General features: G+C 46.6%; 1 protein-coding gene across 1 annotated transcript in view; it reads right to left on the bottom strand.

The window, feature by feature from the left end:
* Positions 1–466: 466 nt before the first annotated feature.
* The window catches only part of LOC112267244 (protein CBFA2T2-like), a 53107-nt gene continuing 35885 nt past the window's right edge, over positions 467–17688 (bottom strand). The window contains 11 exon segments of the mRNA XM_024445484.2: positions 467–1974; positions 2505–2695; positions 2928–2996; positions 3978–4185; positions 4885–4970; positions 7549–7764; positions 7767–7801; positions 8033–8223; positions 10815–10904; positions 11987–12228; positions 13029–13181. Coding sequence (XP_024301252.2) covers positions 1654–1974; positions 2505–2695; positions 2928–2996; positions 3978–4185; positions 4885–4970; positions 7549–7764; positions 7767–7801; positions 8033–8223; positions 10815–10904; positions 11987–12228; positions 13029–13181 — 1802 coding nt within the window. The 3' untranslated portion in view covers positions 467–1653.

Genomic DNA, 17688 nt, shown 5'->3' with positions numbered 1-17688 from the left:
CCAGAGAAGAGTCACTCCTGTTGCACCAGTGTGACCCCCCAGGGGTAAATAGGGAAGCAAAAAACAAGCAACTTGAATCTGATTTTAATACATGTGTATTATATTTATACTAATGAATTGTAAATAGATGCCCCAGTGGGATAAATTAATCATTAATGAATAAAATGAAGCACTTATTTCCATTAGATAGTACTGCACCTTATACAGTACTATAGTCCTGATATGGAAAAACCTGTGCAAACTTAAAATCTGAAGACGTCGGACACAGAATTGTACAACAGGTGACATGAAGCTAAGCAGCAAGCAACTGTAGTAGATAACCACAAACCTCTAGAAGTTTAGCATTCATCTTTACACCTTATACTACTTTCTATCGTGCCATCTTATTTATTCTAGAGGCTCGGTGTGGACGAATGGGTGATAACGACAATAGACAACTATGCGCGTCATAGAACAAGACAAGAAACAGTGTTTCTGTATATTTATTCTGTGTACAACAATAGACAGTTACAGGCAAATGACACTTGTTTAGCAATTGGAAACTTTGGTGATGCATAACAGCTTGTGAATACCTGAACACTTTGTATTTTTTTTATATTGCTCTGAAATTCGTAGTAATGTTTTAGTTTACAATATCCACCGACGGCACAACCGTTTTGACACACGTGTACGTACACGCACACACACACACACACACAAAAAAAAAAAAAAAAAAAAAAAAGAACCTGACGAATAACTTGTGCGAGCAAGAAAAGTAGAACAGCTATACTGTACAAACAGGATTCCGGAGGTGATTTCGCTATCATGTTACCTCCCAAAAAAAATGTATTTCCAGAGCGGGAGAGGAACTCTAGAGCTGGTACTGTCACTCAGACCCATAACCCTCTTTTCTCTTAGCTTTATATACACACACACACAACAGGAAACTTGGAAATATGCAGTGAGTACTTCAACCATCACTTTCACCCTTGGGTATAAATGACCATTCCAAATCTCATACATCTCTCTCCCCCCCCAGCCCTCTTAAAACAAAATGACAAAAACATTGTCTGAAGTCAGTCCTTAGTTGTCTCATATCTGTTTGGGATTGTTATTTTGGATGAAGTGAAACAAGTGTCCATCTGCGAGGTGAATTGTCTGTTTGTCCAACTGTTGAAGATGGATCCGCAGAGTCCCAAAGCAGAGGAGTCTGTCTTCTGCCCACCATTGCCAAAGCAACCCTTCCTTTCCCCACTGTTTCTCCCTGATGTCTCACATGACCTGTGACATCAGGGACCTAATTTCCTCCCCCGTTCACTCAATGTCTGTGACATCACTTCTCTGTCTGACATCACTTCCTTGGCTAGATTAGGGGTTGGTGTCCAGAGCTGAGTGTCATCGTAAGTCTTCAAAGCAGCTTCCTTCCCTCGTCTCCTCTTCCTCACAACCGCTGACCAAAAGTTATTCGTCAGGTGAAAGCCAAACGATGGAACAAGACACTAGCACCTTTCACCGGTTCGATAGGAACGGGAAACAAAGGAAGGAAGCCATTTTGGGGCGCCCGGTCCTAGTGTCCATTATGAACAGTCACGAACCACAGAACGGAAAGAAAAGGGGAACGGAGGCCATCTTGAGTGAGAGCCAGTATCACTACCACCCTCCATGGTCCTAGTCTTAGTGCCCGTTGCTCTCTGACACTGATGCAGGAGTGGACGGGGTGGAGGAGCGAGAGGCAATCGACCCCTTGTCCCCCCCAGGGCTGGCAGCGGTTGGTACACTCTCTGGGGCCTTGACCCCTATGGTAACGTCTGCAGCGGCTGCGGCCGCCCTGGCTGCGGTGATGGCGGACACAGGCTTGGGCTGGGCTTGCAGGCCAGGGCTGCAGATGAGGTGGTGGCGCTCCCAGTCCTTGTGTTGGCAGAAGGAGCCGCAGTAGCGCGCCGCATTGCAACCGCTGCACGTCTCGCTGGCCTTGCGCCCGCAGTTCCAGCAGCACTGCAGGGAGAGAAAGGAGGAGTTTAGTATAGAGATAAATAATACACTGAAGCGCAGGGGGAGAGGAAGAGAGTGTGTACACACACACACATATACATACACACATACACACATACACACATACACACATACACACATACACACATACACACACATACATACATATATATATACATATATATATGTATATATATATATTTATGGAGAAATGGACAAAGTATACTGGGCAAGTAGTAGGTAAATATCTCATCTACACATCCTGCAGCTTTGACTGTTGCTCCTATGTGCTCACTATGACTCACTTCACAGTATGCATGTACACTCTTAGAAAAAAAGGGTTCTTCAACTGTCCCAATAGGAAAACACTTTTTTGTTCCAGGCAGAACCCTTTTGGGTTCCTGGAACCAAAAGGGTTTCTTCAAAGGGTTCTCCTCTGGGGACAGCTGAAAGAACCCTTAAAAAAAGGTTCTCGATAGCACCTTTCTTTCTAAGAGTGTGTATAGTTATGCAGAGTAACATATCCTCCTAACCTCGCTGGAGTCCTCCTGCTCGTTGATGACCTGTATGGCGTCCTCGGTGGCCTTCCTCTTGGCCTCGGACAGAGTCTTCTCCATCGTGGCGCGCTCGGCCGTGATCATCTCAAAGGCCTTCTGCTCCGCCTCAGCCACAGCCTTCTGCACCTCGTCCATGGCCTGACGCTTCACTTCATTCACTGCCTCTTCTGCACAGGAGAGGGGACACAGGTTTTAGACCATGTTGTGGTTCTATGATAAGTAGTGGTTCTAATAGATGGATGAGGGGACTCCTTTATATCAAAATGTTTTTCAATAATATTTTTTTTTTTAAATGAGCGAGAGAAGAAGAGGGATAAAAAAAAGGGGAAAGGGAAGAACACATAAAATGTTGAATGCCCACACACATGGGACATTGAACACTGTTGTACTAGCCCTTACCAGCTTTTCTCCAGATCTCATCCGGCACATAACCCGAGCCAGGCCGCGGCACAAAATCTCTCTGGGATTCTGTGGCACAGAAAGACAAAAAAATAAAATAAGTTAGCACCCGGCAGACTTGTGTGAAATAGCATCATCCGCTCTACTTACTTGGGATATACAATCCCCTCACTAACCACACCAATTCAACCTTCCCCAGTTGGCCAAATTAACCGAATAGCCAGGCAGCTTGAAGAGGGAGTACATTGGCTAGGGCAGAGGAGCTGACAACCAAGCTGTAGCTACATTCTGTTTGTTATCACTCTTTATCCCCCCCTCTCTCTTTTCTGAGCTGCTCCTCTCAATCCAGACCCATGCCCAAGCTCTGTGGTGCCTGGGCTGGGTTTGGACTGTGTACACTGTGCCCAGACACACTGCTGGGCACACAGATGGTACTCGGGCCGGGCGGCAGGCAGCCAGCTCTGGGTCTTAAAGGACGACAGGCTGGCACTGCCAGGGCCTTCTGTGGCAGATCTGGACGGGGGCAGCGTTGGCACCTGTCTGGGGGCCATGGAGCAGCATGGGCCCCGGAGAGAGGAGCAGACGAGCACTGATAGACAAACACTGCCAGCAAGACTGAGAGTGTGTTCCAAATGGCGCCTTATTCCTTACCAATATACGGAATATGACGACATTTGGAACGCATTCTATATATGATGACATTTGGAACACAGGCTATATGTGTAGGTTCGAAATGTGTCAGTAGTGTGTTGATGGGTGTAGTTCTGTAGATGAACACCAGAGGGCGGTGGGTCTATGTGGTGACTGTGTGGGAGCTCAGTAGCTGGCAGGTTGCTTCAGCGGCTCATCATCAAGGGGACCACTCGTTTTTAAATCCCTTACCAGGAATCCCACCTGACAAGATACATTACAAATAGATCTGTCGATCTGGTGTGTATCGATTCATTGAAAAAGGACCAACCCTAAGGTTAGACATGAACTTAACTTTGCACCCATGGATTTGAGACAGCACGAGCTAGTGATAACGTAAAAAGACAGAGGACCACCCACCATTGGTGAGTCCCTCGGCCGTGTGGGGGCTGTGGGTCTTGGAGAAGGGGGCGGGCATGGTGGCAGCCCCTCCCTTGCGGGGGTCCTCCTGCTCGCTGGAGCGCCGCCGCCAGTAGTTGAGCTCCTCGCGATCTGACTCCTGGCAGCGGCGGAGCACGGCCACCGAGCGCCGCGTCTTCTCCACCATGTCCACGATGCAGTTCAACACCTGGAGGCGTGAGCGGCAGAGATAGAAAGAGGGGACCATTAGAGAGCCAAACTTTAAAAAAAAAATAAAATAAAAAAAAACAGTAGGAAGGCTGCAGTTCTGGCTCACCCAATTTTCCAAATGCCCAACCACAAAATACGTCCTATATCTACACTACTGCAGAAAATACGGCCGAACTCTGCAGATACTGTACATGTCAGTGGAGGCTGATGAGGGGAGGACGGCTCATAATGTCCGGAACAGAGCGAAGGGTATGGCATCAAACACATGGAAACCGTGTATTTGATACCATTCTACTCCAGCCATTACAATGAGCCCATCCTCCACAATTAAGGTGGCACCAACCTCCTGTGGTACATGTCGTAATGTGGGGGTAACTAAGACTTATATATACACAGTAGTGTTACGAGAGTACATAATGAGTCTCAATACACAGGAACTACCATTCCAGAATTATACTTGTAGAGATAAAAACAAATATCATTTCATTGGGTAGGACTCCTGCTTTGCGCAGTCAATCACTACTGGAGCGCATGGCTCTCAGATGTAGACAGCAGATGGCTTTAGCACCAGTCCACCACTGTGAAAGGGACACCCAGTCTGACATCGCCTTGATGGCTCCACCAGGCACTGAGAAGTGCTACGCCACTTATAGTTCCAGTGGTGGTGGCGGCGTCTACCGTCAGCAGTGGCACTTACATGATCCAGATGCCTCCACTCGTCGGCCCACTCTCGGTCTGTCAGCCTGTGGTCCACGGGCTCCTCGCGGTAGCCCCCGTTAGTGCCTGATTAGAAAAGATGAGACAATTGAAAGCTTTAAAAGCGGTGTGATTTAAAAAATAATAATAATAAATAAAAAAAAAGGAACATTGGCCCGTCATTACAAATTAATGGCAGGAAGAGAGGCGGAGGGAAGGGGGTGAAAGTGGCGTCCATTAATCATATTAGTCAATACCACAATGAGGCAGTGACACTTAGATGGTCTTATTTCACAACAACATTCCATGCCATGACCGGAGCTTAGTGACGAGCCGTGCTTTAGTGTCTCGTTACCGTCGTCACCCTTTCACCTCCTCATACACAAGAGAGATGAAGAGGAGGAGTGAAAGATGAAGAGAGGCCTACTCAAAAGAGTTAAGGACAGAAGGGAGAAAATAAAAAAGACAAGAGTTACAGAGACAACGACAAAGCTATAGAGAGAGAGAAAGCTAGAAAAGGAGATATCCTCTACCAAAAAGAAGGACAATACTGAGTATTAAAAAAAAACATTAGGAACACTTCCCATGAAACACTGACCAGGTGAGTGGTATGACTCCTTATTTATGTCACGTGTTCAATCCACTTCGCTTCAGTGTAGATGAAGGGCAGGAGGCAGGTTAAGCCTGTTTATGTTTAAGCCTTGAGACATGATTGTGTATGTGTGCCATTCAGAGGGGGAAAAAAAATGGGCAAGACAAAAGATTTAAGTGCCTTTGAACTAGGTATGGTAGTAGATGCCAGGCGCGCCCGGTTTGGGTCAAGAACTGCAATGCTGGTGGGTTTTTCACGCTCAATAGTTTCCTGTGTGTATCAAGAATGGTCCACCACCCAAAGGACATCCAGCCAACTTGACACATGGGCCAGCATCCCTGTGGAACGGTGTCAACACCTTGTAGAGTCCATGCCCCAATGAATCGAGGCTGTTCTGAGGGCAAAAGCAGGTGTGATCCAATATTAGGAAGCAGGGGCGTAACTTTCACTAGGGACATGCCCCCCCCACATGCTGAAATTGCATTTTTTTGCCCCCACTAGTTTTATCGTTGAAATGTCATACAACACAAGGCAACAGTGTGCTTCAGGACCATGTGGACATTGCAGAGCGGTCAGGTAGGCTGTTTGGAGTGTTTATCAAACTGGATTTTTTTTTAAAAAATGCCCCCCCCCCACCTTCTAAAACCAAAGTTGCGCCCTTGTTAAGGTGTCCCTAATATTTTGTACACTCAGTGTATATCAGAGTGAGAGATGTAAAAAAAGAGATTGAAATAAAGAACAGAGATAAGAGAGCGAGCGAGCGGTTGAAAGAGGGACAGGGGAAGAGAGCGATGTCTTTTGATGAGAACCAGACCACGAGCCCAGTCACGGCATGCAGCAGCGCTGGGACTCCTCCACATCTGGAGGTCAGCTGTCCGGAAAAAAAACCCACCAAAAAAACCAACACCATCCCATCCCCACCCCTCTCTCCTTCCCATTTCTGCCCCTGCGGCTGGGTAACTATCGGGGAGTGGTGGGCATCCCCTCCCCATGGTTTGGAACTAGCAGAATTCCAGCGCTGGAGCTGTAAAGGCTGCGTGGCGCAGGCCCACTTCTATACACATCTGCCTCGTGGCTAAGCAGCGCTGACACCAACTCTGGTTTGGAGGAGCGCAGGGAAGGGATAACACAGAGGCAAACATACAACACAGCATTCAAAGACGCAAATACACACATGAACGGCAAAAAAGGGCAAACACACACACTCTATCAACCCCACCCACCTTCCTCTCTCCTTCTCCACCCCCGGCTGCTGTTTCTCATCAGCGCTCCCCAGTTCAAAGCTCTCTGAGATGTAGCGGTGAACAGGCTGGATGGCTCACTGTACCTTGAGACGTACCGCTCGTAAACACCGGCCCCGTGCTTCGACTCTCAGAAAGGTGTGCCTCGGCATGAACTACTCTCGTTTCCTGTTCACCTCCGTTTACGGGAGTGCATGTCTACTTCGTTGAATATCTACATCCCATCTGGCCATTGACACTGACAGGGATCAGATGGCACGCAGATTTTACAACGAACTAGATAAAAATCTTCTCTCAAAAAAAGGTACACTACTTCCCGGGTAGTTTGGCACACTCAAAGCACATGTGGGTTCCATGGATTTATGGTCTTCGGAGAACTTCTATGCCGTTTGCTGTGCATGTCCACACACACACTTTTGAGCGCATGGACACCCACACAGACCACCCATTAGCAGCTTTCATATCGACCACACTAAAGGCTGTGGTTGTGTGTGTGAGTGAGAAAGAGTGCCGTTTGATGACGGCATCTCGGTGTTGCTCGAGTCGCCCCTTACGACTGTTGTGGAAAACAGCAGAGCGGCCAATGTGAGAGAACAAAGGGCGCCTACATCTGTTAATGTCGGGCTAAACCCTCGTGAGTTTGTATATACGTCTGGGTTGCATTTGTTTGCGCGTGTGTGTCTCTCTCTCTCTCTCCAATTATTTTGTATGGATGGCCCCAGCGGGAATCAAACCCACAATCCCTTGGCGTTGCAAGCACCGTGCTTTACAGAATGAGCCCCCACATGACCACCGGTAGGTGTGTACAGTAGACATGTATGGATGAATCTACCTGGTAGTCTAGGCCTGTCCTTGAGCTCGCGGAGCTCCAGTATCCGGTGGCTGCTCTCGCGGTGCAGTAGGTGGGGGGTGCTGATGTCCTCGAGGGCGTAGTGTTGCAGTGGGGGCGGCGTGGGATGCAGCTGAGCGCTGAGGGGCAGGGGGTGGGCCGGGCTGTGGCGGGGCGCAGGGCTGATGGTGCAGATGCGCTTGGTTGGTGGCTCCAGGGGGCGGGCGGGCGCTCGTGGAAGCCATTCTCTTTGGCCCTGCAGGAAAGATGGGGGGGGAAGGGGAAGACATGAGAGAGTGGAAATGTGAACTTATGATACTGGGGAGGGCAGTCTTGTGTATCATCGTTTGGGGCTGCTTGCAAACTACACATGGATGTGTGTGTGTGTGTACAGTATATTTCTGTGTATATATGACAGTCTGTCCCCTACCTGTTGGGACTGTGTCTCTCTTGGTGTGTGTGTACATTTTGTGTGTCTGTCTCCTACCTGTTAGGGCTGTGTCTCTTGGTGGCCATGTCTCTCTCGCTGGGCTCCAGCAGCAGTTCTGAGGAGTCGGGGGGCGAGGCCAGTGTGGTGCTGAGCAGGAGGTGCTCGTGTTGGGACAGGTACTGGGCCGGGGTCTGCTTGGCTGCACGCGCACAGTGGAGCAACTCCCTCTGCAGCAGTGGCAGGTTGGCCTGGGGAGGGGGAGGGGGAGGGAGAAAGGGAGGTGAGTGTCATTTGAAAAAGGCAAGAACGAGAGCGAGACACAGTAGCAGTATTCTTGCGATTTCTTGTAATGTTGTTTTCTCAAAGCCTTAGAAATCTAAACTACAGGGATCGCGGCTGTCGAGGAAACGCCACGTAGACGCAGTGGCCCCATGGAGACGGTATAGATGCCATACTGTCGCCATAAGAGCTGGCTTCTATTTCTTAGTTGACAAAACTAGTTGGGAATATCTTCATTCTCTACACTTTTACTGACCCAACGTCTGATCTTGTGCAAATTCAAAAGTGAATTTCCTATTAAATCCAAGTGACATGTCCACAAAATACCAGTACACGTCATTTAAAAAAAAAAAAAACATGAACTTCATGAAGTGAAGTTCGAGTGAAAAAAACGTGTTGACTTATTTGCATGTAAGGCTCGCGGAAATGCCATGGCAACGCGGCAGAGACATTAGGCAGACACGGTTCACTGAGGAGGCCCAGAGGGAGACAGACATACAGCAGATCTCTCCTTGAGAGGCCAGAGACTCACACCCCCCTCCCCCCTACAGGGGGAGAAAAATGTCCGCCGTCTCGATCTGTCTGCCTTATTGTAAGCCCCGTGACTGTTTCTGCAGCCCACCTTTCAGTAAATCACTGCAAAAACCCAAACACATAGTCCATCGCTCGCTTTGGACGAACCGCGACAAAAGAGAAGCAGAGAAGATTAGAGCAGTGTACATAGGAGAAAAATGGGGCTTCGTGTTGGGGTGTGTGTGTGTGTGTGTGTGTAGTCGAAGAAGGCAGAGTGGAATGAGAGCGTCTGTGGGGGTCAAACGAGACAGACAGAGAAAAGAGGGAGAGCGAGAATGATACAGAAGCAGAGGACAAACATCACACGGTGCAATCAGAAAGCAGGCACCCTGGTAGGGGGTAAAGAGAGGGACAAGGGAAAGAGAGCAGCAGAGTGACGAGCAGAGGCAGAACAAAATGACCACAGGCCTGATGAGAGGAGGCAGGCTCCCTCCGCCCTCTCTCCATTTCTCCTTCCATTTCTTAATGAGCAACAGGCCCAAGTGTGCTTATAATTACACAGACTTCCTCGTTCGCCACTTAAGACCCTTACACACACACACCACCCCCCAGCCAGGGCCACATATGTTGTCTGTCAGTTAAGCGCCGTTCTCTTTTTCTTCGGGGCGGATGCGAAATTGGCGGCGCCGGGCAAGCCTGAACGACTGCTTTCCTTTAATGCGACACAGAGTCCATATGGCGCGCTGCTGAGCCCCATAAAAGGAGGGAATGGTTTACAGTCATGTTTCACACTTCCGAGCTCTGTCTCTTCCCTCGCTTTCTTTTCGAGCTATCCACTGCCACGGTGCTAGGGAGGGATGGAGGGAGCGGGAGAAGTTGGGGAGCCTCGTAAATTAAGAAAAAGGGAAAACAATATTTTTTTCTCTTATTCTCTCAGAAGCTCAGGGTTCTGAAAGGTGAAGGAGAGGTAACCCATGGAAAAAGGAGCTGATTTTCACCATCTGAAGAATGGAGCATTAACACCGCACAATTTGACTGGTTGGAAGATTTGTGTTCGGTTCTCATGAGGGTAGCTCTTAAAAAGTATTCCATCTCAGGCCCCCATGTTGCCAATTTACTCAAAGGCCCAATTAAACTTGCGCAACCCCTGTTGCTCGTTTAGTCAACGCATAGAACTATATTGTTACTTGGGAATGACCGAAAGGCAATAAATAAATAAATACATTCACAACCAATTCTCTGTTCATACGACAACGGTCTTGCTGTTGAAAAATCAATTCGAGAAATGATTTTCATGGTTTCCTAATTTTGTATTATGCTACTGTCTACTTGTGGTTTCTCATTATTTATGGCCATATTTGCATTATTATTAGTTCAAGATTTCTGAGAGAAGTGTAATTAGAGTATTCTGTTCCAGAAGCTCCTCTACGCTTCATGAAAGGAATAGGGCTGCGTCTCAAACGGTACACTATCGCCTATATAGTGCACTACTTTTGACCAGAGCTAGCATAGATATCCACGGAGGCTGGTCGGACACTTAATTGGGGAGGACGGGCTTGTGGTAATGGCTGGAGCGGGGTTGGTGGAATGGGATCAAATACATCACGCATGGTTTCCATGTGTTTGATGCCATTCCATTTGCGCTGTTCCAGCCATTTTCATGAGCAGTGCTCCTCTCGGCAGCCTCCATTGAGACAGACAGATAAATCCATCAGTGGAGGCTGCTGAGGGGAGGATGGCATTTGGGACGCACACTAGCTGTTACCTTCAATACAAAACATCTGCTTTTTCCAGTCCTGATTTCATTACTAATTATATGCAGTCCTTGAGTCATTGTAAACCTCCCTCGAACATCAAACACCTTTTGAAGAGGACAAAGAGGAAAGCGGTCGTCCGCACAGCACAGGCCTGGATTCAGTTCATCAATATTTCTACCACATAGTGAGAGAACAAGACATAGGAAGGGATAGACAGACAGGGAGAGGGGAAATGGAGTGTAACAGAAAGGGAGAAGGGAGACAGCTCTATAGAAAGAGGTAGGTGCTACCTTGAGGAAGGGAATGACGAAGGGTCTCAGGGGGAAGTTGGTGGCCTCTTGGAGCCGTGAGTGGAACTCCTCGATGGTGACCGTTGAATTCTGGGACACAGGGAAGAGATCAGCCAATCACAGTTCCCCTCAAGGTTTAAAGTCTCCAACACTGAGCTTGACATTGTGCGTGTTTCAGATCAACCACGTTGCAGTCGTCAGCAACTGCAGACTGACTGATCTACAAATCATTTGGCGTCATAAATAGTCCAACTACAGTGGATCAGTCCATTTGTAGATCAGTCAAAATGGATGCTTCGGACAGGATGATAGACTTTGAAAATCGCTTCGATCACTGAGTGAACAGAGCAGTTTCTCTTTCAACTGTCAATCAAACTGTCGAAAGATGAAAGATTGATAGCTATCTATCATTTGTGCACAATATGTTACAGATGGGGCCTGTCAAAACCCAATATTGTGGGTCCACTTAGGCCACATATAGCAAATATATGGGCATGTGCCTCCCAAAATAAAACATAATCCTACATAAATAAACACATCATATATGTTATACTCAACAAAAATATAAAATGAAACAAAGTGTTGGTCCCCATGTTTCATGAGCTGAAAGAAAATATCCCAGAAATGTTCCACACACACACACACACACACACACAAACACAAACACAAAGCTTATTTCTCTCAAATGTTGTGCGTAGATTTGTTAACATCCAATTTTGTGCGCATTTCTCCTTTGCCAAGATAATCCATCCACCTGACATATGTGGCATATCAAGAAGCTGATTAAACAGCATGATCACACCACTGGTTCACCTAGTGCTAGGGACAATAGGCCACCTGAAAATGTGCACCTGGACAGCTGATGAAACTGAGGAGAATTTCTGATTTCCTTATATGAACTGTAATTCAGTAAAAATCGGTGAAATTGTTGCATGCTGTTTATATTTTTGTTCAGTGCACACACACACACACACACACACTGAAATATCTAATTCGATGAAATAAAATTCTCTTGAATAAACTGAATTGAGTTTATCCCGAGGGGAAATTATCATATCGCTTCTCAAATCAAATGCAACACATCGACACATCAATACAGAACAACGCAAAGTGACAAGGTTCTCACGGCCGTCTCCATCCATTGTTCCTAAAACGTTATATCAACCACTCACCACGAGGGCCAGCACCAGGTTGCGGACGCTCTCTCCGATTTCAGGCGAGATGTCGTTCCCGAACTGCTGCAGCGTCGTCAGGAAGCGTTTGAGCTTGCTGAGCTGCCTGGCGCCGCACGTGGCCGGGAGCTGCTGATTGGCCAGCGAGGAGGAAGAAGAGGAGCTAGGCCCGTTGCTGTAGCGCTGGGGCGGCGAGGGCACGGCGTTCAGCATGGGTGGGGAGTGGTGGATCCCATTGGTCACTGGGGGAGGGACGAGGTGGGAGAGGGAGGGAGAAGAGCCAATGAGAGGTCAAAGAAATTATCGGAGGAGTTGGACTGAATGGGTTGACACAATCTTTCATACTGGGATCCTCACATCTTTTATCATGTTGAAGATTTAATGCCATTAAGGCCGACAAAGAAATAAAGACATAAATATAGCAAAATCATGTACCACAGTCCAATAATCCAGGGGTGTCAAACTCATTCCACGGATGGCAGTGTGTCTGCGAATTTTTGTTTTCGCCTTTCAATTAAGACCTAGACAACAAGGTGAGGGGAGTTCCTTACTAGTGACCTTAATTCATCAATCAAGTACAAGGGTGGAGCGGAAACCCGCAGACACTCGGCCCTCTGTGGAATGAGTTTTCCACCCTTGGATTAGGGGATTGTGGTACATGATTTTGGTATATTTACATACGTCTTCGTTTCTTTGAGTTTGACACATGTGACCTAATCAATTTATGGATCACACAGCTCAAATCTGCTGGTTGCTATTAAAAGGGTTCAATCATAACTTCCATTAAAGTCACAATTTTCACTTGATGTCACATGCAGTTACAATTCACCCCAAAGCGTGCAGGTCCTTGGAGGCTCCTCTAGGGGGTGCTAGCGGTGGTGGGCGCTGTCATGGTGGCTGCGAGACTATGGTCAAGTTGCCCCTAGAAGCTCATCATGGGTCAGTTTTGCATTTCCCCCACTACTGTTTTAAGTTTGGGATTGGGGGAGGAGAACGTGATCTGCACCTAAGGGAAACTTCACCCTGGGAACGCGGTACTCACGTGTGGTGGAGGAGAAGGAGGCTGGCCGGGGCCCGCTGGGGTTGATGGAGGGCAGGGGGGGCATGGTGGCACTGCTGCTGGGGGCTGGTTTGGAATGAGTCTTGACATCCACAGGAGAGCCGGGCATGGCAGGGGTCTTCTTCTCTCCACTGTCTGAAGGGGGAGAAAGAGGGGAGGAGTGGTCAATAGGTGCATGTGGGGAGTGGGCATTACGTGGTCGAGGCACACACACACCCAGCTCAGTTGGTAGAGCATGGCGCTTGCAACAGAGTTGTGGGTTCAATTCCCACGGGGGGGACCAGCATGAAAAAAGAAGTATGAAAATGTATGAACTCAGTACTGTAAGTCACTCTGGATAGGAGCGTCTGCTAAATGACAAAAGCATTTCATGTAAGTAGGTTTGAAGTCTAGTTTTGATCATCAGCCACTCAAGTTAAACACACACTATCCTAAGCCTCAGTGTGTGCATGCATGCGTGCTATGAAAAGCAATCCAACATTTTCAGATCCAGCTCAATCTTCTCAATGTAGTCTCTTCAAGTCCCTGCCTTTGTCAGAGGGAAAAAAAACACACAAAAAACACGCAACAGAACTTCCCGCCTCCACACCCACCCCCTTTCGCCCCTACTAGAGAAACCCAGATGTCTCGAGGTCTAGCCTTGCGATCCTCCACCCCTCCATTGAGATCCATGGCAGAAGTGCTAATGAAGAAAAACCATTGTGTTCGTGGAGAAGAATGGCTTTTCATTGAGCCAGAGGGACAGGGGGCAGAAGAGAGATGGGGAAAGAAGCAACAAAAAAAGGGGGGTCCGGGAGCTATTTCACGCTTTACTAACAAGATCGCAAAAGCTTTTGAATGTTAAACGCATACTTCTCAATATGCCACGGCCAATGAATGAAATGAATGGGACCACCAGATCAGGGGATGGGGAGAGGGAGAGAGAGAGCGAGCAAGAAAGATGGTAATAATCTTTGGATCAGAGGGCGTCTTTGTTGGGGCAGATCCCATGAAGGCTGCATCTTGTCTCCATTTGGAGTGGATCAGACGCGTCCAACTGCTTTTAGGACGTACGATTAATAGACAAGCGGGGTTTTAAAGGGTCAAAGGTTGGGTGAAACGGCTCTTTTCAATGGAGTTCCGTGGCTTTAGGGTGGGACTATTGTGCTCTTCTGATGCTATGAACCGAGTGTCTGTCTCATCATACAAAAACATATGAATGCAATAGCCGGTACTTCAGTGACGTTTAAGTGCGTATGCGATATTGCATTTCATATGCAACAAGCGCCACAGAAACGTGGGTAAGAACTTGGGTGAAAGCAAAAGACTGTACACTGTCGATGTGGCTCCAATGTGGAGTTATTTGGCATGTGGAAATAAACAATAAGCCTCGCGACTCATTGGCTCGTAGACGTAACCCTCAGAAAAGGGGAAAGAAACAACAAAAAAAGGCATATGCTTGCTTTGTAGTAGTTACTTTTCTTTTTGAATTATCAAAGCCAGCACACAAGCGTGTACACACACAGACACACATTCCCACACAACAGCGAGGGTTGACTTGAACTGTCAGGCTTGCAACCGCTGCACCCCATGATTTGACAGCTCCTTCTGCCCCTGAGCCCCACTTTGACTCTACCCTCCCTTTCTCCCGCTTCTTGTCCTCCGCTCTCTCTCCATCCATCCATCCATCCATCCCTCTCCCTCCACATCCCGTGGCCTGCCTGCTATCGCTCCACCTGTTCACTAGAGCAGGGGGCAGGAAGGAGGGCTATACACAGCATTTTGGGCTTCCGTCACACACACACACACACACACACACACACACACACACAGTGCCAGCACGTCACAGGGAGCCGCATGGAGCACACTCACTCACTGGTTCCAACGCCTCACACAAGCCTTATGGTCAGGAAATGAGGATGACGTCTCAATAGCACAATCCGTGGGACGTATACCTTAATAATAACAATAATATCTGAGCCAACAACACAAATAGTATGCATTCTATTCTGAACTGATATGCAACCCAACCCTCCATTGCTTTCAAAATATTCATTTTTATCTCAGTTGATCCCTACCTCCATGTACTGGTACGCCGTGTGTAAAGCCGTGTTACGGTTACTCTATTGTTAATCGCTGTGTATTTATTCCCCGTATCGGTTTTGTGCTTTGCTTCAGTACATCCGCCTCAGGTCAGAAGACAACACTGTCATTTTCCAGGATTTTTAAATAACATTTCTACCAGGACATAAAAGGAAGACAGATTTCGGGGACACTTACTGTCTTTACCTACTACTTACTAAAACTTAAAATGCTTAATATTTAGGACTTAATTATGGGTATTCAGACATGGCCGGTACTTGAAACAGACAGTGTATTACGAGAACGTTTTCTTACGAAGCCAATTTTGTAGCATGATTTACTACAGTACCCCACACAGTTCTAGCATCACGCACTAGTCAAAATAAAAAAAGGGAAACCTTGGCTATGACAAAGGTAATCGGGAAGACATTGCACGGCGCCGTTACAGATCATTTAACGTAAACGTTTACATTAGTGGGCCATAGCCGGACGACTTCCCTTTTTTTTTTTTTTTTTTTGCCTAGCACCGGAGACCCCTCCTACTGTCAGTCTGAAGGACATGTCAAGCAGCTGGCACGTCAGACCAAACACACACACACACACACTATTAGGGTATAAAAATATGGTTCAGCGTTAGCTCAAAAAGACACCTGTGTTTACCAGTCAATATTTGCCTTGTGCCAGAAGTTTGTCTCGCTGGCCTGAGTGCCACCTGTCACCATATCCCTGATATGGATGGAAGAAAAAAAAAAAAAGGAAAAAAAAAGGACAACCATAGAGAGAACAAAGAAAACAAAAAGCAATGCTGTAGTGTACATAGAAATACAATCTAGAATGACTTGAGGCCCGTTCCATAGCTTCTATTTTTATGGGAATGGGCAGTCCCTGAAGTTGTTTCAAAGAGCTGGTTTATTTATAATAAAAAAATGTAAAAGGGTAATACAATAGATTAGAATAGACTGCTTTTAGGTTTACCTTCCCTACTCAGAACACTCCCACACAGTCCTCGCAACATTATTGCTTGAGAAAATGCTCTTTGCTAAGAAGCCATTTTTTAAAATGATTTGACTATTGTAATTGAAAACAAAATCACAGTAAGGTACTTAATTGTTACCATGAAATTATTTGATAGAGATAACAGCTGCATTGGTCCTTTAATCTGCCTACTGTGTATTACTACTAATCATACTACATCCTGTTTAGTACAAACATATGCCATATGAAACAAATAAACATTACTACTCATCCATACTGAGAAGGCATCATCAAATACGGAATCGCACTTGTTCCGCGCCAAATCGGTGATCTTTGTCGAGAATTGTTCCTCTATTCTGATTATCATCTGTCGAACACACATGGGCGTGAAAAGACAATTGTCTTCCTCAAGAGTGTGCAGCAAATTCTACTAGATGAAAAGCCGAAATGAGTAGGACATCTGGGCATTTAAAATACTCATTTATCGAAATATTACTTAGGCAGACTATAAAACTGAAGAAAAAAAATTGTGACCTTCAACGGCCCACTACGTAGGACGGAAGTACGCACATTTGGACACAGCCTACCTCTTAAATCGTTCATGTAATTTTCTTATTCTATACAGAGAGATATCTCCTGTGCACCAGGTGTCTCCAATCTCCCACTCTAATAAGCAATCTAACAGCTGTGGAGAGTGTCACTCAGCTGGGGGTAGATAGGTTTTGAGAAACAGATGAAGCAGTGAACTGGAATGGCCGACATCCTCCTTGCTGTGGTCTATTCCCCCATGGCCCGTAAAAGAGTCACTGCATTTAATAACTAGATCAAATGTGACGTGTGTGTGTGTGTCTTGAGGGTAATTGTGTTATATTTGAGTGGGTAATCAGATGACAAATGCAGATAAAAGAAGTTGAAGCATGTTTAGTTGATAAGAGTGACTGAGATAGGAGTGTGGTACAGAAATGTCAATTAGATGTCATGCGATACAAAAGCTTTGAGTCTCATACTGGGATGAAGGAAAGGAAACAAGGATACAAGGAAGGAAGCATGCTATAGGGCCTCCGACCTCAACTCTGGACCTTGAAGCCAGTTCCACTGCATTTGTTTCATTGTTCCCCTCTAATCAGGGACTGATTTAGACCTGAGACACCAGGTGTGTACAATTAATTATCAAGTAGAACAGCAGGATCCTGACCTCGTAGGGGTCAGAGTTGAATACCCGTTAAAGGGTGCCCCGAGTGGATTGAAAACATGCATTGGTGATGAAATTCGACATCCTTATGTTATAAACTATACTAAAACAAAAATAAAAAAGCAACATGCAACCATTAATGATTTTACTGAGTTAGTTCATATAAGGAAATCGGTTAATTGAAATAAATTCATTAGGCCCTAATTTATGGGAATACAGATATGCATCTGTTGGTCACAGAAACCTAAAATTATTATTATTTTTTTTAAAGTAGGGCGTGGATCAGAAAACAGTCCCTATCTGGTGTGACCACCATTTGCCTCATGCAGAGCGACACATCTCCTTCGCAGAGAGTTGAACAGGCTGTTGATTGTGGCCTGTGGAATGTTGTCCCACTCGTCTTCAATGGCTGTG

This window comes from Oncorhynchus tshawytscha, linkage group LG02 (genome assembly GCF_018296145.1).
Source record: "Oncorhynchus tshawytscha isolate Ot180627B linkage group LG02, Otsh_v2.0, whole genome shotgun sequence".
NCBI classification, from domain to species: Eukaryota; Metazoa; Chordata; class Actinopteri; order Salmoniformes; family Salmonidae; genus Oncorhynchus; species Oncorhynchus tshawytscha.
This window is presented reverse-complemented; position numbering and strand designations above follow the sequence as displayed.